Below are 23,573 nucleotides of genomic sequence, written 5' to 3'. Positions count from 1 at the left end.
GGTATCGGTACGTATCGGTTTCCCAAGTATCGGATCATATCGGTATCGGTTTAAACTGGTATCGGCCCATCTCTAATACAGAATCCGTCATTTATACGTTGGGGGTTCTCGCTCTATTTCAAATGAGCCTTACCTAAAAACCATATAAGAACTAATGGCTATTATTAATTGTTTACATTCGAAACGAAAAAGAAAACCATGACTTAATGCAGCCAAGTATATAATACTTCTCTTCGAGAAAAGTGTAACACCACAAAGCGGGGTAATTGTAACATGATTCTTCCTAACCAACATTTATTATAGCAAGGTTAATTGCTAAACCGAATCGCATACGCCATATAAATAGTTAATTCCTCATCATTACTATATCTATTAGCGCTGCTTAACTATTTGCCAAGGCGAATGCATGCGCTTGTGTGTTAATTTTTGTTACAGCATGTCAAGACAATCAAGGTTTGTTGGTTAATTGATTGCTGAGGATTTAGTAAATACCAAACAGTTATAGAATTCACCCTAGCACGGTGCGATGCCCATCTGAAGTTTGATGAGCACGAGAGCAAACAAAAAGGGACCATGACTCCTGGGTAGAATCATGTTACATAACTAAAGTATTAAGATGATACAGTGTCATCCTTCTTCTATTATCAACCCCTTCTGGTATGACCTTAAAAGCTACCAATGTCATAATGTAGAAGAGCTAAAACTAGTTGTTGGGGACTGGACAAAACCATCCCTCAAATATGGAAGCAGGAAGTGTCATGCCCTATTCCAAATTCCCTCACTTTACAGGTTCAAGGCTTTTCCCTTGGCAAGTAATTTTTCCTCATAGATTTTCCAGTTTTAGCAAAAGTAAATAGATATCAAAAAGTTATTAGCTTTAAGTCAATCATACCTTCCCGCCTGCATGCTATGTAAAATTAGTATCGAGTATCACGTGGCTTGCTTGTAACCAATAGGATGTTCGCATGACGTCATAGAAGCGACAAGAGATATTGGAAAGCAGTACAAATTACTGAGCATCATGGGAGTAAATTTAGGGCAATATCATTGGTAGCCGCGCTTACGTGATGGAAAATGGCGCCGTAGTAGTGCGGGTAATAGCTGAATTATGGTAAATTATATTAAAATACTAGTCTAAAACTGTAATTAGTTTCATAATGCCGCGTAAAAAACGATTTTAGTTTCGCCTTCGGTATCGACCCAGTGCAATTTTTATCTGAAACCTACGAATAATACCTCATACTCTTGCATCATGTTGCAAACAAAAGTTTTCAAACGTCCTTGGCTCTCCCAACATTGTAGTATTGTTTTACGTTGATCTTTTTGTTTCACGAATTCGTCATAATCATATTCCTTATCCATTTTTCATATTACTATTTTATCACATTCATAGGCAATCACATGTAGTCTTCACAGATTTTGTACTAGGCCTAGGCTATACTGTTACAGTCTCACAGCAGACAGCTGATTGAAATTACCTTTAGAACGCATGCGCGTCGATTAAACCTTCAACAACCCGCACTACTTTGTCTGAGCGGCGCGACACTAGATACGATAGGTACATGTCAAGTGGTTCGCTAGGTGCTACGCCATTTGTGCGCTGCCGCGGAATAGGAGCGGGAATCTCAACTTTCATAACGCGCCCATGCCGGGGAGATATTAACTTCTTGTTTGTAATCTATTTACTTCTGGTTTTAGTTGTTTGTTTGTAGAACAGTTTTTATTTGTTCGTGGAACAGTTTTTATTTGTTCGTGGAACAGTTTTTATTTGTTCGTGGAACAGTTTTTATTTGTTCGTGGAACAGTTTTTATTTGTTCGTGGAACAGTTTTTATTTGTTCGTGGAACAGTTTATATTTGTTCGTGGAACAGTTTTTACTTGTTTGTGGAACAGTTTTACTTGTTCGTGGAACAGTTTCAATTGTTCGTGGAACAGTTTTTATTTGTTCGTGGAACAGTTTTTATTTGTTCGTGGAACAGTTTTTATTTGTTCGTGGAACAGTTTTTATATGTTCGCTGAACAGTTTTTATTTGTTCGTGGAACAGTTTATATTTGTTCGTGGAACAGTTTTATTTATTCGTGGAACAGTTTTTATTTGTTCGTGGAACAGTTTTTATTTGTTCGTGGAACAGTTTTTATTTGTTCGTGGAACAGTTTTTATATGTTCGCTGAACAGTTTTTATTTGTTCGTGGAACAGTTTATATTTGTTCGTGGAACAGTTTTATTTATTCGTGGAACAGTTTTTATTTGTTCGTGGAACAGTTTTTATTTGTTCGTGGAACAGTTTTTATTTGTTCGTGGAACAGTTTTTATTTGTTCGTGGAACAGTTTTTATTTGTTCGTGGAACAGTTTTATTTATTCGTGGAACAGTTTTATTTATTCGTGGAACAGTTTTATTTGTTCGTGGAACAGTTTTTATTTGTTCGTGGAACAGTTTTTATTTGTTCGTGGAACAGTTTTTATTTGTTCGTGGAACAGTTTTTATTTGTTCGTGGAACACTTTTTATTTGTTCGTGGAACAGTTTTTATTTGTTCGTGGAACAGTTTTTATTTGTTCGTGGAACAGTTTTTATTTGTTCGTGGAACAGTTAGAACAATTAATTTAAAAACGACTAGGCCTAGTACAATGAAATTATAAACATGCTAGAACCAATAAAAGAAAATTAGTGAAACCAGGACAAAATTCCCCAACTTTTAGGACAATTTTCAAATTCCCCAACTTTTATCCAACATTTCACACGTATTTTCAAAATCCCAAACTTTCCATGACTTCCAGGTACTAAGGCAAACCCGGTTATGCTTTAGTATGCTCCCCTAAACCGGAATAGATTCCCCATAATGACATTTGGGAAAGTCATGTCATGCACTGCCAAAGTTGCAAGTGACATTAGAGGATTATAACTTCTATTCATCCATTGAAAGAAAATATTAACTTTCAAGGTTCTGGTTGCATTACCCTTGATGTTCAGTCTTGGCTAGATAAGTGCAACTAAACCAAGTAACTTGTGGATGATGAAGAAACCTTTTGATTCCCCTGAGTTTTTCAGGTTTTTTCCCACACATTTTTACGGGTTTTCCAGTTTTGAATGAACCCTGATAGAGTAATGGCAGTACTACCTATGCAAACAACCTACCTTTCTGTGTCATCAAACTCTTAGGCGCCTACAAGAGCGTGCCCAGAGGGAGGGATACATAGTCTACACCTCTCTCTACCGCCACTACTCTATTGCTTTATTGTCAATTGATTTTATCAACAGTAAGCTAATCTTTAAGCCCCATCTATGTCTGCGAAAATCTTATCACCAAACTAACAACTTACTAATCAACAAATATAGAACGCATTTTTCTTGTCACACTTATTATCATTATTGTTAGGTAATGATATTTTTAATTAAAACCCCCATTCTAAAAAGTGGAAATAATAAAATTTACTTACAATATTAATGATCTAGCTGTTGTGAATCCACATGTAATTTAGTTCAATAATGTCTTTAACAGAAAAAAAACACTTCCTTGTACTTTGAAAATGTTCAATTTTTAAAAGTTCTTCAGGAACTTCGCCACTTATTATTGACTAACTAAAGACGCGCGTTCTGGTCAAGTTCTTTGTCTTTGGTCCTCAGTTCCCGCCCAATTTTGGGCTAACAAAGGCTTAACTTAAAAACTTGTTGCTAGAAAAATTATAACACTTAATAAATTGAATAAACAATTATTTTATATAGTTATCTTAGATGTATCATTACCATATAATGCTTTCGTTTTTGAAGTTTAAACGGTTAATTGCCAGATCGTGACTTTGACGCAAAATTAACTTTGAGAATCGAGATTCTGACAAAGAAACAAAAGCAAAACTAAAAAGTAGGCTTAAGCCGGAAAGAACAACCGCGCTGCTAGCCTGCTAGTCTCGCTGAAATCAAGGCGGCAAAAATATTTTTAGATCGATGGTGCGTTGGGTCCAAAGTTTTTTAGATACCGGAAAACCGGACGTTTAAGGTTTGAGAGTCTTAAAAAGCAAAATAAAGGTTTGTTCGTGTAGTGAATCTGAACGCCGTCTGCTTTTACATTGTAGTTATGTCTAGCCCTAGTCTGATGCCGTTATAAAATAAAATGTTTGCCAATCAGTTATTTTCCACCATGGAGTATTATTACAGTAGGCGTAGCTACAATATTAGACTCCTTCAAGGATAAAACATTTTCACTCTAGTGAAACTACTCCATGGAAAATATAGATGGCAACCAGAATTCCAAGCAGAGTGGGAAATAAGGCGGTGGCACAGGGCAAATGACCAGTTTAAATATTGCCTGGACCCGTTTATAAATTAAATCGGAGGGGGGTTCAGTGGTCCACGGGACCACTAATAAAATTCAAGGGTAACCAGACTCCAGACATTATCTCAACTATTTTAATTATTTTAATTATCCACTTCAAAAGTTTAGCAGACGATGCGCTCTGGTTAATGGTCATGGACCAGTTTATTTATTCCAGACCATGGGGGGGGGGGGGGTTGCTGGCCCGACGTCCAGTTTTAAAAAAATCCTTATCCTGGATTCCTGATTCCAAGTCAGCCGTCCATAACAGGCTTGGAAATAAGGTTTATTTCTGAACTAGTCCTTCGGACCAGTGACCCCTGATGTCTTAAATGTGAAACTGGTCCCGGGACCAGTGACCCTTCCCCAATTTATTTTTCTACTGGTCCCAGGACTTGTGGTTGTTCTCTCTTCTAAAAAAATCTCTCTCGGCTTAGGGTTGTATACACAACCAGGGCCGGAAATAAGCACAGGACACTGGACATTGTCCAATAAAATTTTAAAATGTCCCATAATCTTTTTAAAACCTAAGGGGGTCACTGGACATTTTGACCAATAAATTTTCCGAAGTTTTGATAGCTTGACTATGAAAATGTGACACTATTTATGCACACGCCAGTGGACAATGTCCAATAAATTTTCCAGACAAATAGGGGGGGGGGTCACTGGACAATGTCCTATAAGAAATTTTTCTTATTTCTGGCCCTGTACACAACTGGACTCCTGGAGTCGAAATTTATGTTAAAATGAAAATAATTAAAGAGGTCCACATATCAATTTTTAATAAAAGTAGGAATTAATAAACTGGTCATTGGGACCAGTGACCCTCGCGTTTTGAATAAAAAAAAGTGGTCCAAGCTATTAATAAACTGGTTTTTGACCTGTAAACCTGTCTTATTTCCTAGCCTGATTCCAAGTCAGCCATCATCATTGACAGTGTGGGAAATAAGGATTTTTTTAAAACTGGACCTGTGGCCAGTAGATTCTAGGTATGTTAATTAAAAAACTGGCCACGGTGCCACCTACCACTTTTAGCCTCAAAAATCAGGCTTTCGTAATTTAGGGCCAAATTATCTATTCTGGACAATATTTGCTTGGGCGTAGGCTTAGTAGGTTAGTTTTTATAGTTATGGGTATTTAAAAATATTGGAGTCTTAAATTAAGAACTATAAGTCTTTATTGAGTAATGCTAAATTAAAAATTTCGGCCCGTAGGGAGGGAGTTGACACTCCATTGCTATCTTCCCATAGACTCTAATACAATCAAAGGCAGCAGGCTGCCTTTCCCTAGAGACCAGACCCAAACAAGACTACCGAGAGATTATCTTCCCTTTAGCCATGCTTTAGCTATCTGCAAAAATCACTTCATCTACAGATTCTACACTGTGTAGAGCGTAGACAGACATACGAAACCCACCCATAATCCCACTCCCACATACACAATTCAGGCCAAGCAAGCAAACAGCATAGAAGCAAAGACGAGACAATCTTAGGGATTAACATAGTATTTATTTAATGATCCAAAATCTTGAGGGGGAAAACTTTGAATTAATTAAGTGGCCACCAGGTCCAGTAGACCCCAAAGCGTTTAATTTTTAAACTGGCCCAGGTAATTTTTAAACTGGCCATTGTAGGGCTGTGCGAATAGTACTTTTTAAGGTATTCGTCGAATACCAAATAGCAGTGTTTTTGGGAGCCATCTCTCGGCTCGGAATAGGAAAATGACCAAATAATTTGACCAAATAGTGTGAAGTTCAAAAATTCGACCAAATTTAAATTTCTATAAAACTATTCTACCAAATTTCAAATTTATAAATAATGGGACACGGAAAGGTACTTTTGAACAGCTGAAAACTTATTTTTGAACGAATCAAAGGTTTTATTTTAATCAAAATTAGGTTAGTTGTCAATATATCCCTACTCGCTTTGCAATGTATAACCTCTTCCATGTCCATGATACTATTTTTTTTTAATAGGTATACTATAGTGATATATTATTAGGAAGTTCAATATAGTTAGCTCCGCAGCGAGAAGTTGATAATAACTAGTACCCTTAAAGTTAAAACCTTTAATGATTTATCCTTGTCTATGAACTTCTAAAGACTGAGTGGCTGATTCCAGCTATAGCCTCCTAGATCACGCGACTCGGTGAACGCGGGTAATACTTAACAGTAGCCACGTCAGAATTTTAAGGGTGTGTCTGCCCAGTCGCGTCATCTAGCCACGGTCCAGCGGACATTATCACAGCGCCCATAGGGATAGGAGCATAACATTTATGTTTCTATCTCTATGACAGCGCCCTCAAATTCACAAAATCAACAGAAAAATTCAAAAACTGGTTGCGAATACCAAATAATTTGGTCAATAGACTGTTAAAAACATTCACTTTCAAATTGTTTTATCCGCTATAGAATAGTCGGTTTTTCGAAGCTCATTATTTGGTATTCTAGAATTTTGAAAATCATTATTCGATTCGTCGGTGCGAATAGTAAACGTCAGTTTTGACCAAATTATTTGGTCCGACCAAATAGTAACGAATAGTCTGCACGGCCCTAGGCCATTGGCCTGTGAAAGTGCCTTATTTCCCACACTGGCGTAAATTAAGCTAATAACGACGAAACGAAACATTTTTAGAGTTATTTTCGTATGAAATGGACGATTCTGTTGTCAGTTGTGATATAAAACCCAGAGAACACAACCCTTTTATATCACAATTTCGATCAAGAGAATATTAAACCTAACAACATGTGTCCTCATTTTATACAATATTAAAAGCATCTGTTCTGTCAAAATGTCACATTTATCAATTGATTTATATATATATATTTAAATATTTATAATTTAATTACATCGGGGATGATAATAGCATGAGGGTTTTAATTTTGAATAAAAAAAGAAAACGGCTAATGTCCGTTTCTGATGGTTTCCAGCTCTCTAAACAGGCTAGGAAATAAGGCAGGTTTACAGGTCAAAAAACCAGTTCATTAATAGCTTGGACCCCTTTTTTTATTCAAAACGTGAGGGTCACTGGTCCCAGTGACTAGTTTATTAATTCCTACTTTTATTAAAAATTGATATGGGGACCTCTTTAATTATTTTCATTTTAACATAAATTTCGACTCCAGGAGTGCAGTCGTGTATACAACCCTAAGCCGAGAGAGATTTTTTAGAAGAGAGAACGACCAGTAGAAAATTAAATAGGGGAAGGGTCACTGGTCCCGGGACCAGTTTCATATTTAAGACATCAGGGGTCACTGGTCCGGAGGACTAGTTCAGAAATAAAGCTTATTTCCAAGCCTGGTCGTGTATACAACCCTAAGCCGAGAGAGATTTTTTAGAAGAGAGAACGACCAGTAGAAAATTAAATAGGGGAAGGGTCACTGGTCCCGGGACCAGTTTCATATTTAAGACATCAGGGGTCACTGGTCCGGAGGACTAGTTCAGAAATAAAGCTTATTTCCAAGCCTGTCTCTAAATGTTTTTTTCCTTAAGTGAGCTCTTATTGGCTAGTTCAAACCCACGTGATCTTTGTTTTTTAAACTTCAAAATTCAAACGGCTCTTTGTGTCATACTGTCGTTGCGCGCTGGATGAAATCATTCCCTGACAAGGTTCTGAACGGTTAATCGCGATTAAATTGATTAGTTAATCATTAAAGCGTTGAGATTTATGATAATTACTTAAAATAGTTTAAGTTTTGTTGCTCAGAGGTAAATATATTTACTTAATGTTATAATTAGACCTAAATTTTAACCACTATTTGAAGTACTGTTTGACCAACCGCGTTTGTAATGAGTTTTAATTAAGATTTAATGTTTTAATTATACCAATCACCAATTAATTTTTAAAATAGGCTTAAGATGGATTGGTCTGCCTCAGAGTGGAAGCAAGGCCTACCTGGCCCAGCTTTGCAAAAAATAAACGCTTTAGAAGAACAATGCGGAAAGTTGATTAAAATTAATCAACAGAAACGCCAACTACCGGATCAGCTTGAACAAGTGGTTCAGAAACACAAACAAAAGGTAAGCTCTTTTTATAATATCCCTTACTTATTGACAAGCCACAGCTGGATTTAGTTTAATAGAAGTAGAAATCGTTCATTGCCCTACTACGGAAGACGCTAGTTTCCTATAGAGTAATGGCACCTCCCTGCCCTTGGCTACGTTATCTCCTATGAGAAATTAACATGTAGTGCCACTACTCTATTGTTCCGTTTATTTTAAAGCTGTTATTTCTTTAGAATTATTGAATCTGTATTAAATAATTAGACTATACAGTTCTTATTTGTTTAAACATTAACTTTAAACATGAAATTCTGAATAGGGACTTGGCAATTCGGGCTTAACTCCGCCCCCAGCGCCATTATGGTATGTTTTTTTAACAGAATGAAAGCTACATAAGCCCCTCCTCCTGGTAAGTTTTTTAGCACTAATAGGGACCTGGCAGTACTACGTCATGCAACGTCAGGCTACCTTCCACTAGTGCTAAAAAACATACCAGGAGGAGGGGCTTATGTAGCTTTCATTCTGTTAAAAAAACATACCATAATGGCGCTGGGGGCGGAGTTAAGCCTGAATTGCCAAGTCCCTATGGAAGGTAGCCTGAGGTTGCGTGACGTAGTACTGCCAAGTCCCTATTCTGTAGATTGGTTACTTTTCCGTTACAGCCAATCTACACATTTTAGTTCTGAATTAATTAATTAATCAATGTTAGGCCTAATGTTAATTAATATCGGGCTGCAAAATATTAAATGGCTCCCCCTAAATTATTCTATCTAAAACCAATCTAAATTTTAGTTCTAAATGCCTCAATATTAGGCCTAAAGTTAATAGGACCTAGAACTTCTAACGGAGTCACGTTACGTTAAATTCATTATAGAATGACTCCCATAAAGACGAACTAAACCAATTAACTCGGGAACTGGCTACATCCCGTGATAATTACGATGAATGTCAAACGCAATTAGCCAAATTAAAACAGGACCTTAACCAAAGAGAATCAAAACTTAAACTCGAAAACCAACTTGAAAGAAGCACCCATTCAGTGAAATTAGACCAAAACCAATGCACCCCAGTAGACGAAACTAAAAGCATGGTTTCTACTGAAGTTTTTCAACTACGTAAACATGTTGATCAACTTCAAATTGAAAATAAAACTCTAAAAGCTGAAAAAGCCAAATTGAAGTCCCAAACTCAGGGTGACCACAATTCCTATATTTTATAATTTTTCCTATTTTTTCGATACCTTCCTATAAGTTCCTATAATTTAGACAATTTTCCTATATTTTCCTATTTTTCGAAATCTTTTCACATTTTGCGCGCGCTCACTGTTGTTTTTAGTAGATGTCACTCAAAAATTTTGAAGTGTGACAGACATGAATGCAGTTTTACATTTCTGCCACCAAGGATTAATAATACAAGCTAACGTTTAGCTTGTATTAGTAATCCAGGCTGCCAGCCTGCCACCATGGAGCTATTAGCTGCAATGTAAGGCACTTTTCAGGAAACATAATTCTCACTACGATAAAATTACTCCATGAAAAATGTATGGGGAAACGGGAAAAAATAGAGTTAAAAAAATCTTGTCGTCTGCTTCAGATGGTGGTTTTAGTTTAGTCAGGGCCAGATTAAAGGGGAGGCCGAGGGGCACTGGCTCTCGAGCACAAGGGTTGTTGGGGCGCATTGAGTTCCCCATCCAACCATACTAAAAACTTGGGGATCGAGTAAAAATTTGCCGAGTAATTGAGAAAAATGTTCAAAAACATACACTCCATAGGAATAGCATTACACCCAACTTTGGAGGCTCATAACTCTGTTTCTACTAGAGATACGGGGATGTCTTTTGAGTATATTATAGTCCAATTTGTCCCCCATCCAACCATACTAAAAAATAAGGGCTACGACAAACAGGGACCGAGTAATTAAGCAAGCCTTAGCAACATTTGCTGTTCCTTTTTTTTCCTGACTTAAGCGGGCGCACATTATCTCGGCCCCCGGGTGCCATTTCGATGAGGTATCTGGCTAACGAATTTTATTTTATCTTTTTAAATTGAATTGTTTATTAGTGTTTCAGTTTGTTTTGAAAATCCTGTCTTATTAATTCCAAATCACTTGAAACCTATATTTTCCTATTTTTTCAATGGCAAATATCCTATATTTTCCTATTTTTTCAATGGCAAATATCCTATATTTTCCTATTTTTTCAATGGCAAATATCCTATATTTTCCTATTTTTTCAATGGCAAATATCCTATATTTTCCTATTTTTTCAATGGCAAATATCCTATATTTTCCTATTTTTTCAATGGCAAATATCCTATATTTTCCTATTTTTTTAATGAAACATCTCCTATATTTTCCCATAAATTGAAAATTTCCTATTTTCCTATATTTTTTTCAAGGCTTTGTTGTGGTCACCCTGCAAACTGCGTCAAACAATGAAGCTGCCTTCCCGGAGAAAATAGGAACTCCTTCTAAAGGGAGACAAACAAGCGAGAATCGGTTGGATAAAGTTTTAACGGAGAAAAAGCAAGCTGAAGATAAAATTCAAATGTTGGAGAACAAACTTCATCATATGAGCAAGAATATCATGGAGTGCCAACATCACAAATTTGAAGCTGCTAAAAGCTCATTAGAGATGAAGTTCAAGGAAAAGGAGAATGCGTTAAGGGAAGAGTTGAAACAGCATTATCAACAGATTGCCGAGGCTGAGAAACAAATGAATGAGTTTAAAATCAAGTTTAATCAGGCCCAACATCAGCTTTCCGCTTTGGAGTCATTGAAGGCTGCTTTTGAGAAAGAAAAAGCCTTAAATGTGTAGGTTTTGGTTTGTTCTTTAATATTTAATGATCTAGGGTTGGGACAAGGGTCAGGGAGAATTTCAGGGAGTTTAAAAATGGGGTTGAAATGTTTTTGTGTAGTCAGGGAGTTTAATAATGGGTTCTGAGGTTTTTGGGTAGTCAGGAAATTTAAAAGTGGGTTTTTTAAAGGTTTTTGGGTTGTCAGGGAATTTAAAAATGGGTTTTTGAAGGTTTTTGGATAGCCAGGGAATGTTATAGATGGGCTTTTAAGGTCTTTGGGCAGTCAGGGAATTTAAAAAGGGTTTTAAAGGTCTTTGGGAAGTCAGGGAATTTAAAAGTGGGTTTTAAAGGTCTTTGGGAAGTCAGGGAATTTAAAAGTGGGTTTTAAAGGTCTTTGGGAAGTCGGGGAATTTGAGAAATGGGTTTTACACTTTTTTGGGTAGTCAAGGAATTCAAAAATAGGTTTTAAAGGTTTTGTAATAATTTAATTTATTTCAAATTTCTTGCTCAAAGATCCCTCTCAAAAGAAAAACAGGTTTTAATGAAGGAAAACAGTGAGAAATCTAAATGTAAGGGTCTTCATCTCTACTCTCTAAATATTGCTACGTTTTTAATTGGATTTAATTTATTTTAATTTTAATTGAATTTTCCAGGTTTGGAAAATATGGAAAAATTAATGACTGATTTGAAAAATAAGTATCTGGAAATTTTGAATAAATTGGAGACGTCAACTGCCACAGTTGAGGAGAAAAACTAGGAAATATTGTAAGTTTTAAGTCCTATAATTCCTATGAAATCCTATATTTTTGTTTTGAACTTGTTCCATTTAAGTTCCTCTGAATTTTCAAAGTAAAATCCAATTTGTTATTTTACTTTAGGTTTTTTCTGCATAGTTTAAGCCAAAATAGTATTATATATTAGCGTGTTTTTTTAGTCCTATATTTTCCTATAAAAACACACGGTTTTTTTTCTCCTATAAAATCCTATAATTCCTGAAATAAAACAAAAATCCTATTTTTCCTTTAAAAAACACTATAAAATCCTATAATTCCTGAAATAAAAAAATCCTATTTTGTACTTTCCCTATAAGGAATTTAAATTTTTGGCTGGGCTCCCTGTTGTTTATTTTTTATTTAATTAATATTTAATTATTTAAATGGTTTCCTAATGTTTTCTTTTCAGACGTTTAAAAGAGGAGAATCAACTTCAAATTCACTCAGTTCGAGCTCAATTTGAAGTTCAAAAAGAGAGTTTGGAGTCCAGTGTTAAATCTCATCGAGATAAGTTGGAATCGGGAACATCGGAATTCAGAACCAAACTCAACGAAAAAGAACACGAATTGGAGGAATCGATGGAAAGAGCTCAGTTATTGAAAGAACAAGTGAATAAACTTGAAGTTGAACTTAGCAGTCGTGCAACTAAATTGGAAGCAGTTCAACAAGAATCAAACGAACGTGAAGCCGTCATCAATAACCTCCGAAATAAATACGAATCCGAAACCGCTCACTTTCAAGACGAACTAGAACAAAAAGAACTGAGTTTGAAGCTTCTTCAAACTCAACTTGAGCAATATTCGTTAACCCAGGTACAAAAGACTCACGATTTTGAGGAACAAATATCGTCCCTTACTGCCCAAATTGAACAAAACAACCAAAAACTGCGGGACACCCAACAATTGAAACTTGAAGATGAACATCGTTACCAAGAACAACTTCACGCCAAGGAACTTCAACTTCAAGAAATGTTGAACCAATTACAATTATCAACCGAAGAATTTGCTCAATTGAATAATGAACTCGCGGACACCAATGTTAAACTGGAATCGAGCCAAAATGAGTTGGAATCACTGAGGATTACGAAGTCTTCGAGCGACGATGCCGAAACGTAAGTTTGTTTTAATTTTTTAACATTATACCAAGAAGCGATATCTAGTTTACTAGGGAGAAGGTATAAGATGCCGAAGTATTAGTACGTCATAGCCCTTGTCCCCTTTCAAAATACAAGGGAGGCCGGGCTATTTCGCCTCTCAATAAGTCTTAATTTATTTTACTTATGCATGCATTTCCGTTGTTTTTAACCTTTAATCAGACCAATCGAAACCGAAAGCCAACACCTACGTCAAACTATTTCGGACTTACAATCGGATATCGTTACTTTAAAAGAATCGATACGCGTTAACGAATCGAAAGCCGTTGAACTTCAATCCCAAATCGATTCTTATACCTTAATGGAACAGTCCACCAATGACCTTAAAAGTAAAATAAACCCCGTAATCCCTAATCAATTACCTCTGGAGATGAAAGAATCCGCTAATTACGTTGCAGAATTAGAATCTCAACGAGATAAACTTAAATCGGAATTAAATCGTTTGAAAGAAAGTCACGATGACGTATCGGGAAGTAACGCGACCTTATTGGACACGATCCGTGGTAAAGATGACGCGATTACGAAGTTAGAGGACGAGATTAGCGCCTGTCTGTCGTCGATAGTCGAGAAAAATAACTACATTAACGCGTTACAAGCCAGTATGAACCGTGTTCGAGCGTATTTGCAAAGTAGAATGAGTACCGGACGTATTTCTCATCATATGAATAACAAAATTCCAGATTCAAGCGTTTTAGACTATTTGTTAAGCGAGTTATCCATCAAAAACGATGCTTTAACCGAAATGCGCAAATTAGTGGGTGGTAAAATCGCTTCGGTCGAAAATAAGATGAAGACTTATCAGGATCTACAATATTCAGTGCCTTTAAACGAAAGTTTGCGCAAAATGGAAGGGTTGAAGGCTTTTTTCCAAGAAAGTCTGCGAAGTCTCGCCAATATCAATAAGGAATTGGATGAGATGGAAGGTGCGGTTGCGGTTTCGGTTCCCGAAGATGTTGTCGATAACGCGTGCGGAGATTACGTAATTGCTGCTGATGTTGCTACCGCCGCCGCTGGTGGTAGTGTTGATAAGAAGCATGGTAATGTTTATCAAGCTATGGAAATTATTTGCGGAAAATTGGAAATGACTCTTAGTACTTTCGAAGATAATGTGGCAAGGTTAGATGTTGCTCAAAATTCTTTTGGTTTTGGTTTTGGGTTTTGTCGAGGGGTTAATCACTATCTGATTAGTGGTGTACTGGGTACTGATTAGGGGTAATCGTTTTAGCACTGGCAACTTGTCAAGGGGATTGGAAGGTAATATTATGCCTTTAGTATTGGTAAACTTACAGCGTGTACACCGATTACGATCGATGAGTGAATGGCCCCTCGGTTTTTTCTAGCCTTTTTTGGGGGGCAGGGGGCTTGCCAGGGTTCATACAAATATGGAAAACATGGAAAAATCAGGGAAATAAGTAGTTGACAAGAAACTCAATATGGTAAATTTTTGGTAAAATTCAGGGAAATCCGGGAAATGAATAGTTTACAGAAAAATTCAATTTAGTAATTTTTAGTAAAATCAAGAAGTGATATCTAGTTTACTAGGGAGAAGGTATAAATTCGCGCCACATTTCCAGCTTTATCTCCAGTCCAAACGTATAGTAGGTCTTATTACAGCCATCATCTCATTGGTTCTTGAAAACTCACGACAGCGTGACGCGAATGACGAAAACTACGCATTTTCCGACTGAGGAGAGGCGAAATAGCCCGGCCTCCTTTTACGTCCCCCCCTTGTATTTTGAAAGGGGGACTGGGACTATGGCGCGCGAATACTTAGGCAACTTATACATTCTCCCTAACAAATTAGATATCGTTTCTTGGTAAAATTTAGGGAAATCAGGTTAAGGTTTGAGTAACATTCATTGTTATTACTCCATGTATGGGGGGGAAAAACCTGGAAAACTCAGGGAAAGAACATGGAAATCGGTTTTCCAAAGGTTGTACGAACCCTGGTTTGCTATTTATTGGTATTATCATGAGTTTATGTGATATGTGTTAACGTCACGTGTTCTTGAACAAAAACGGTTCAAGTATACTAAGCAAAATTACGCCGAATCTGTAGAAACCTCATAACGCGGCGCAAAATCCCAATTAAATTTAATTCACTAATGTAGATTAAAGAATGGCAAACCTTTGGAATTCCCTCTCGAGGAAGAAATATTAAAATTAAGAGAAAGAGTTAAAAACGTCGAAGACGCTAATGACGTCTTGAAAAATTCAAACGCCAGTTTAGAAAATGAAATTCAAATATTCGAAATTGAAATTACAAAATTGAAAAACGAAGTCCGTTACCGCGATGATACGGTCAAGCAATTATCGGCGACTATCGAAGAAATTGAATTAAATTTGGAAGAAATTTTTAAGGAAAAAAATTAAGCCGTTGAAAAAGTATCGCAATTAGAAACCCAAAACTCAAATCTCTCCCAAGAAATAATCGAATTAAACGAAAGAATCGAAACCTGTAACGAAATATAGCTTGCGAGAGCTTTTTTATAGACTAGTGGCGGTAGAGAGGGGCGTAGACTGTGTATCCCTCCATCTGGGCGCGTTCTTGTAAGAGGGCATACTGTGCGCTCCCAGTAGGCGGATGACACTGAGCTAAGAGATAGAAGGGTATGACGTTTGCATACGTAGTACTGCCATTACTTTATACCGTAGCTCAACGGACTGAAACATCGAGCACGCTCGCGCAATTAAATGAAAAGTTAGTTAATTCTAAAATAGAATTAGACTTTTGGATCGATTCGGTTTTGGTAAATAAAAGATAAGGAGCACGACAAAATTTTTAAAATTCAACAATAACTGTTTATTACGAAAAATTAACTAAAAGATTAAAAAGAGAGATTGAAAAAAATAGTTTTTTTTAATGATTGATTTACACGTTCGCACTAGTATTTTAACCTTTGTTAGCGCTTGAAAATTTAAGGTTAATAACTAAGTTTATTGATTACTCCGCGCTTTAATTATTTGCTCACCGCACAATTTAAGTTCCTTTGTAAAGCACAATTATTCCTTAATTAACTAATGGTTTAGATCTGGCGCTAAATTTTCAATCTAAACTCGCACTCGCACTATTACTAGGTACATTTTTACTTAGTTTTTATTCTTAGGGCTTGGCGCGCACTTTCTAGCTTACCCTTTTTCTAACTGCTCATGAGAACTTGCTGTTCAAGACTAACTTTTTTATTTTTCTATTATTGACCAATTCAACTAGTGTGGTACTAGGACGCGCTCTGTCCCTGCGCTCTCTGGGTTGGTTTTTTTTAGTAAACCGGTCGACTTAGTGACGTACCCAGTTTTTTTCCGAAGCTTAAAATTTTCGATGCTTTTACAAGAATGTTGAAAACAACCTCGATCTTAACAGCGCGGAAAAATACTTTTTACAATAAAAAACAAAAGCAAACTTAAAATTGAAAACAACTTGAAAAATAGGCTAATACAAATAAAAAAATTACATTCGCAAGAGAAAATTACAAGGTTTAAAATAATTAACAAAAAAGTCAATTTTTGAGTTCAATTAGTTTCAAATTATTGTTCAAACCTTAAATTCATACTCGAAAAATCTTGATACGACCTCGAATTTGGAGCCCGAAATTAAATGTCTCGAATGGAAACCGAAATTAAATTAGTAGAAATGACCCAAAATGAGATGGTCTTAACGGAAAAGTTGCGTGAAACCTCGGCTACAAACCAGAACAACCTTGATGAAATCCAGCGTTTAAATGAAGAGATTGAACAACTCAAAGCTGACAACCCCAAAACGGAAGTAATGGAACAGCTTCAAGTTGTTTTGAGCGAGAAGAAAGCGGAAGTTCAATCGAATTCCGAGGAAATATCCAATTTGAAACAATTAGTACACGATTACGAAGAGTAAATTGGGAATTTGAAGTTGGCTTCCGAGAAACTTATAGGCGAGTTGACGTTAGCGAGACAGTACGCCTATGAAGTCGTCGAGGAGTTGAGTCGAGCCAAAGACGCGTTGAAAGAAAAGAAGGCCAAGTTGACTCAAATGGAATACGAAATAAACCATCTGAAGGAATGTTTAAATTCAGTTGAGATGCGCAATAAAGATCTTGAAGATAGCGTTCTAGATTTGTCGAATTTGAAGATTGTAGTTCAGGATTTGGAGTTGAAGCTGAAGAAATCTACCGTTCGTGAATCGCAACTCGTCGAGTATAAGGTGAAGTACGAGGAAGTCGACGAATCTTCGAAAAACTTGCGACAATTGGTGGATGAGTTGCAATTAGAGAAACAGAAGTGGATCGCCAAAGAAGGCCAGTATCTGATGTCCCAGAAACAATTGGAACTCGTTAAACAATCGAAACTTGAAGTTGAAGACAACTTGAAGACCCTACAAGAAGATGTTAACGCTTATCAAACGAAGTTGGCCAATTTGGAGAACCAATACGATGAGAAACAACAAACAGTTCGTGAAATGGAATCTAAGGTCGCTGAACTTAAGAAATATTTGGATGAGAAGACACAGACACTTGAGGAACGGTTGGTTGTGAATGAGAACTTGAAAACTGAACTGAACGAAACATTGTACAAGAACGAGCAAGAATCGTTGCAAGTCAAAGCCGAAATCACCAAAGCTCGAGAACCAGGTAAGTTTAACTTTTAATGACGTCCCATTCGTTGCTTGTTTCTTAAAATTATAAAATTTAGGAACATTTTCAGTGGACGGGGCTAAATCTAGTCAACCCCTAACTCCCACCGCTTCTGCTATGTGGTCGAGTTTGTAGTTCTTACGCTACCAATAAAAAAAGACTCTTGCAAGATACCAATAGTGATGATAAAGAGTGCAAGGTTCAATAGGTTTAAGGGCATTCCATCATTTGTTACTTCTCTTTTATGGTTTTTTTTTCATATTTTTAAGGGCCTATGTTTGTTTCTAATGAGAGTTCAATAAAGGTATCTTCTTTTCTTAAAATCGAATTCATTTATAGGCCTAATTTATTATATTCAAAGTAGCCTCTTAAAGTTAAGTTAAATCGTGTAATTCAACTTCCTAACTTAATTTTTAACGAAAATATTCAGGTTTGTTCGATTTTTAAGCCTAAACACGTGTAGTTACGACGTTAGAATTTTGGCGCCTTTCTTTTCTTAAAATTGAATTTATTTATAACCCTAATTATTTATTACGTTCAAAATAACCTCTTAAAATTACGTTAAATCGTTAAATTCATCATTTATAGCTTAATTTTCAATAAATCTATAAAGGTTTGTTCGATTTTTAAGCCTACACGCGTGTCGTTTCGAAGTTTGAAATTTTGGCGCCTTTTATAACGTTGTAGTAAGGGGCGCTTTACTCGTTGCAACTTTTCGAATCACTAGGCCTAGCAGACGACGTTTAAAATTAGGCTTACAAAATTAAATTTAAATACTAATTAATTCCGGATTGCCTTCGCGGCTAAATTTAAGAATAGCCCCTGCTCTTCCAAAATGTATCTTAAGGCGCGTTTTCAATCAAGATTTTTTTGAACAAAAATTAAGGTTTTGCTTCAAACGTAGCAGCGGAAAGCCGAAGCAAAAAATCTTGGTGTTTTCAAACAAGCATCAAATTCAGCTTTTCGTCTTTTCATGCTTTAAACCTTCGAGAAGCAGAAATATAAACGAGTTTGATATTTGCTTCTCATTTTCTTAAAGATTTTGCCGCTCAAAAAGAAAATATCGTCTACACACATGAAAATGTAATTTAAGTCACAACCACTTGTAATTTTTTATTCTTTTAAAGCTTGTTTGAAAACGATACGAGTTTCAGCTTTTCCGTTCTAATTTTGAAGATTTTTTATCTTCGTAAGCCCGTCAAAAGTTCCCAAAAAAGCCACAGCAAAAAGCTTGGAAAAAGTTGATTGAAAACGGGCATTTATATTATATTTATGTTAAAAAAATATTGAGTATGCAATTAATAAAAGACCCGACACACTTGTGTCTAAAGCGAAAGGCTAATTTCCTATCTTCAAATATAGTTTTGCGGTCAACTGAGTCAGAAATACGATAAAAAGTATTCTCCATTGGGTTTCTAACTTTTTGCAGTGCTTTTTGTTAGAAGGGAATGCGCGGCTCCTTTGACCCTTTGAAGTCGTGAATGGGCGCTTCCGGGTGCGGTTCGCCAGATCGAGGCTTCCTAGTCTTAAAAGAAGCCGATGCGAAAGGCTAATTTCCTATCTTCAAATAGAGTTTTGCGGTCAACTGAGACAGAAATACGGATAAAAGTATTCTCCATGGGGTTTCTAACTTTTTGTTAGAAGGGAAAGCGCGGCTTCTTTAACCCTTTGAAGTCGTGAATGGGCGCTTCCGGGTAGCTGCAAGGCTTCCTTGACTTAAAAGAAGCCGACTTTTTAAATTACTCGTTGAAAGTAGGCAGACTTCCGGCTGCTTGGAAAAGGGTTAATGTTGTCCCTCTATATAAGGGTTCTTCCTTAGACAGATCTGATATGGCGTCCTACCGTCCTATATCCTTATCCTCTGTTTTCTGTAAAATTATGGAATCAATTGTATCTGATTTCATTAATTCTAAATGTATTAAGCCTGGCGTGCTCCCTGAAAAGCAGTTTGGTTTTAGAAAGGGTTTCAGTTGCGTAACGCAGTTAGTCCAGGCTTTCCATTCATGGGCTTCTTTGTTGGACTTACGTGTACCATCTGATGTACATGTCATAATTTTTGACTGGAAAAAAGCCTTTGACTCTGTTCCTCATGATCGCCTCATTTTTAAGCTTTATGGTGTGGGTATTCGCGGTCCTATCCTAGCTTGGGTTGCTGATTTCTTAAGGAATCGTGAACAGAGAGTTGTCTTTCAAGGTGAGTTTTCGGGTTATCAACCTGTTACCTCTGGCGTACCCCAGGGATCAATATTGGGTCCTTTACTGTTTATTCTGTACGCCCATGATCTTCACCTTGGTATTTCCCCTGATACTAACCTTTGGCAATACGCTGATGATTCTTTTCTCTCTCGAGCTGTGCGCTCTATGTCGGACACTGTGTTACTTCAGAGAGATATAAATATAATCGTTGACTGGGGAATTAGAAATCTCTTGTCTCTAAATGTATCGAAATGTTCATATATCATTTTAACTAGACAGCGCAATGTATTTAATGTTGATTATTGTGTATCTAATCAAATCTTGCCTCGGGTCTTTAAATGTAAGTTGCTTGGGATTTTTATTTCAAGTGATTTAAAATGGGCTGACCATGTCTTATATATTACCTCTAAAGCCAGGCGCTTGACTGGTTTAATTAATAGAACTTTTGGTCGTTCAAAAGCAGCTATTATAGCGTTTAAGGCTCTGGTAATTCCTGTTTTGGAATATGGGTCTGTGGTATGGTCTCCTCATTTACGAAAGGATATTGACAGTGTTGAACGGGTTTTGAGACATTTTACTTCTTATCAATTGAACCAGTCATGGTTTAATAATGTGCAAAATTGCAATAGAGTACAATATGGTGATCGTTTAAAGACACTGAATTTTTTACCTATGTATGCACTAAGACAGTTTTCTAGTCTCGTCTTTTTATACCGGGTAATCTACTGTCATTATACCTTTCCTTTACTAGATTATGTCATTATTAATGAAAGGCATGAAATTTTGACATTTGCCATTGGTAAAGCTAGATGTGATGCACTTTTTCATTCATTTTTTTTTCGTGTCGTTAGGGATTGGAATTCTCTCCCAATTGACATAAGGTGTAGTAATACGCTAGCCTGTTTTAAATTTAAATTGTATCAAAAATTTTTAAATGACGATTGTATATTATAATTATTTTTATTCCTCTTCGATTTCATCTATTTAACTATGGTTTTACATGACTATTGGTTTTTATAATATTCTTTGTTTTAATTTAATTTGTGTATTTTTTTTTCTTTTTTTGTATTTGTCTGGGTCAACAAGCTCTGTACTGGGAGTTACTCCTTTTCTTGTTGGCCTCCAATTTATATATTGGGAAATAAAAATTATTATTATTATTATTATTATGCGATAGAGCCGATACTACGTGCATTCCTCTGGTGATAGACGGGTTGGAATTTCGGGGAACGACCTTCAGAGGGGTTTCACAAGGACGCTGCATTCCATAAACAGACACAATAGAAGCCGACTATTTCCGGTATGCCTTGAAATGAGGAAGAAGGGGTGAGTTATTTTTAGCCTCACCGTCTATTAATAGCGTGGATCATTAGATTGACCTGGTCTGTACCTTTTCGAAATTATTTGTGATGTAAAATTCGTCATCAGAAGTAAGATGAGACTAGAAGTACTGAGCTAACCAAATTCTTCACTTGGCGAAAGTGAATATTCTTGATAACACACCAACGGTTGGCTCTCTGGTAGCGGTTTCTGAATTTTCCCTCCAAAACGTGAGACGCTCGTGGCGGTAGACGGCCAAACTAGGTTCAAGCACCCACGTCCGTGTTCCGCGGCTTTAGGTTTAGGGGAAGGGGTAGGAAATTTTTTGGAACTCGACCAATTTTTTCTCTCTAGTGTAGGCACGATGGAAGCGGCATAAAATCCTCAAATTTGTTCAATAGTGCCAGGATCTACTACCAATGCTAGAGCTCTTTACTTCTAGTCTCATCTTACTTCTGGTAATGCTAGAGACTCGCAGCTCGAGCTAGTTCGAGAACGACAAGCGAGAATTGACTGCACTCGGTTAATTTTGCAGTCCACTAGGTCCTATTCAGTCTGTACTATAAGCCTGTGACAGCGCCAAAACCAGTCGTCGCTTTACGAAAATCTATCTCACGTTTCATCTACCTCATTTCATGACAAGCTTTCAGTAACCAGTGACAAACTTGTAGAACATTTCTTTTTTGCTTTTGTTCACATAGTCCAAGCGTGCCGAGCTTACTAAAGTATACCGCCCATATCTCCAAGTTTGATCTTGCTTTCTCGCCCATAGTTGACGTAGAGGATGACAAAGATAAGGCGAGGAGGTCAATCCGCCCATGTGCAAAGGATGTGCGTCCTAAAACTAAACGTACCGAAAATTGTTTTTACTACCCCCCTATTTTCCCATTTTTCGGCGGATTTTATAAATCGCGTTTCTATCTCCCTCTCTTTCTCCTCTTTGATTTATCCATCGTTACAGGCGCGAATCTTACGAAGTAAATTTTTATTGAAAGTCCGCGGACTCTTTAGCTACTATAGTTCAACGGAACGCTGAAGAAATGATAGCTGATATGTTGTCCGAGAAAGTCGCCTTTAATCCAAAGCCTAGATTGCAAAATTTCATCTTTAACATCATATCTCAACTGAAAACCTAGCATCGAGACTAAGAATGTAGTGACCGTGCCGATTTTCGAATCCCCGCTGGGGTAAAAAATGGAAGGGTTCTCTCTAACTGAAAATCGTGCAATGTGGTTCTGGCGAACTAAAGATGAACAACAGAAATCCTTTTCATCTTTTTTCCTCTCGAATTTTGCTTTCCTCGGAAGGAAATTCTCTATTGCGATTAACGCATACACAGAATGACGCATAAACATTTAGAGACGGTCCCCATCCCTACTTTAAGAAGGTTCTGTTCGGATCTCAATTGAGCTACGCTTTTCAACACTTAGCCTACCGCTGTAGTTTTTAGTGTATTATCGTTGTTTTAATATCATGAAGAAAAAAATATAAGAAATATTTAGCCCTGAATTCTACATATTTCTATAATTTAGTATAATTTTAGTTAATCAATTTAGAAACTCTGGTCTGGAGAGTTTTAATTTACAATATAATGTTTGAAACATTAATTAGGATAGCAAATTATCTTAATTATCGCTTCCGATTCTATTACGTAACCACACGTATCTAAAGAGAATTTCATCTTATACAGTGTGATCCATTGTTCTATGGCATTTTGCCTCATGGAATACCGTTTACGAGTTATAATTGGAGTGTTTTACGGATGACCCCTAATTTAGCATTGTCTGTCAGTTTCTTACTTAATTTTAAGCAGTCATCTGTGTAAAACATCTATCACTACACTGCTTCTGCGCTTACTTCTCTGCAGGAAAGAGTGGAATAGTCTATGCACCTTATCTCTAACTTCCTTGTTTCGTGGCGGAGATACTAACATAAACACCGTTTTTAGAACAATTATTGCTAAGCCAATTTGTGAGGCAAACTTTAATTAGTATCTGCCTCAAGTAATTCCTTTGAAGACTTAAAAGTTACCCATTGTTAAGATGAATCGGCTAAGATCTGGCCGCGATTGTGAATTTTCCTCATTAAATACTACTAATTTAGGCTTAAACTTTTCTTTTTATAAAAAAAAAGTTAAATACTCTAAATTTAGATTATTAGCGGTGTATTATCAGCCATGTCTAGTCAGTCACGTGATTTGAACGAAAAGTCACTTACTTAACACCAGTCTTATTTATTTACTTATATACAATACAATTGCCCATAGAGCCATCTGAGTGGTGTAAGCATGAGCAGCGATAATATTAGGCGTTTGCTATGAGAGATAAACAAAATGAGCCTTTTTGGCAGTGGCGCCGCCAGGGGGTAGGCAGGGTAGGCTACAGCCTACCCATAAATTTCAGAGGGGCCCCGAAATTA

General features: G+C 36.7%; 3 protein-coding genes and 1 long non-coding RNA gene across 7 annotated transcripts; 3 read left to right on the top strand and 1 right to left on the bottom strand.

Moving 5' to 3' along the window:
• Nucleotides 1–2,753: 2,753 nt before the first annotated feature.
• LOC149668286 (uncharacterized) lies at nucleotides 2,754–4,023 on the bottom strand. The gene is made up of 2 exons (XR_016368033.1): nucleotides 3,746–4,023; nucleotides 2,754–3,673 (listed from the first exon to the last, which is right to left on the bottom strand). It is a non-coding gene; the product is annotated as an uncharacterized LOC149668286 (long non-coding RNA).
• Nucleotides 4,024–7,680: 3,657 nt separating this feature from the next.
• Nucleotides 7,681–12,428, top strand: LOC149668285 (uncharacterized). Of its 2 annotated transcripts, XM_089841167.1 has the most exons (7): nucleotides 7,681–8,017; nucleotides 8,161–8,329; nucleotides 9,186–9,504; nucleotides 10,708–11,122; nucleotides 11,620–11,675; nucleotides 11,760–11,871; nucleotides 12,289–12,428. In XM_089841167.1, exons 2-6 carry the CDS (start codon nucleotides 8,168–8,170, stop codon nucleotides 11,861–11,863), a joined length of 1,056 nt encoding a protein of 351 aa, XP_089697293.1. In that variant the 5' UTR covers nucleotides 7,681–8,017; nucleotides 8,161–8,167; the 3' UTR covers nucleotides 11,864–11,871; nucleotides 12,289–12,428. The 2 variants fall into 2 exon arrangements, with proteins under 2 accessions (XP_089697293.1, XP_089697294.1); XM_089841168.1 differs by lacking the exon at nucleotides 7,681–8,017 and having other exon boundaries at nucleotides 8,027–8,329.
• LOC149668284 (uncharacterized) lies at nucleotides 11,897–15,405 on the top strand. The gene is made up of 5 exons (XM_089841268.1): nucleotides 11,897–11,955; nucleotides 12,289–12,990; nucleotides 13,195–13,361; nucleotides 13,431–14,148; nucleotides 15,144–15,405. Exons 1-5 carry the CDS (start codon nucleotides 11,897–11,899, stop codon nucleotides 15,403–15,405), a joined length of 1,908 nt encoding a protein of 635 aa, XP_089697394.1.
• Nucleotides 15,406–17,027: 1,622 nt separating this feature from the next.
• On the top strand, nucleotides 17,028–21,941 carry LOC149668283 (uncharacterized). Of its 3 annotated transcripts, XR_016368029.1 has the most exons (3): nucleotides 17,028–17,636; nucleotides 21,013–21,161; nucleotides 21,857–21,941. XR_016368029.1 is itself a non-coding variant. In XM_089841172.1 (2 exons), the coding sequence occupies exons 1-2, from the start codon at nucleotides 17,039–17,041 to the stop codon at nucleotides 17,772–17,774; spliced, it is 663 nt and encodes a 220-aa protein (XP_089697298.1). In that variant the 5' UTR covers nucleotides 17,028–17,038; the 3' UTR covers nucleotides 17,775–20,106. The 3 variants fall into 3 exon arrangements, 2 of the variants coding, with proteins under 2 accessions (XP_089697298.1, XP_089697297.1); XM_089841172.1 differs by lacking the exons at nucleotides 21,013–21,161; nucleotides 21,857–21,941 and adding an exon at nucleotides 17,710–20,106; XM_089841171.1 differs by lacking the exons at nucleotides 21,013–21,161; nucleotides 21,857–21,941 and adding an exon at nucleotides 17,698–20,106.
• Nucleotides 21,942–23,573: the final 1,632 nt, after the last annotated feature.

The sequence above is a fragment of the Phalangium opilio genome, unplaced genomic scaffold (assembly GCF_054372755.1).
Source record: "Phalangium opilio isolate 3A_F unplaced genomic scaffold, DU_Popi_V2 ptg000056l_1, whole genome shotgun sequence".
Classification (NCBI taxonomy): Eukaryota; Metazoa; Arthropoda; class Arachnida; order Opiliones; family Phalangiidae; genus Phalangium; species Phalangium opilio.
Note: the sequence above shows the minus strand (reverse complement) of the source record. Positions and strands in the feature narration are given on the sequence as shown.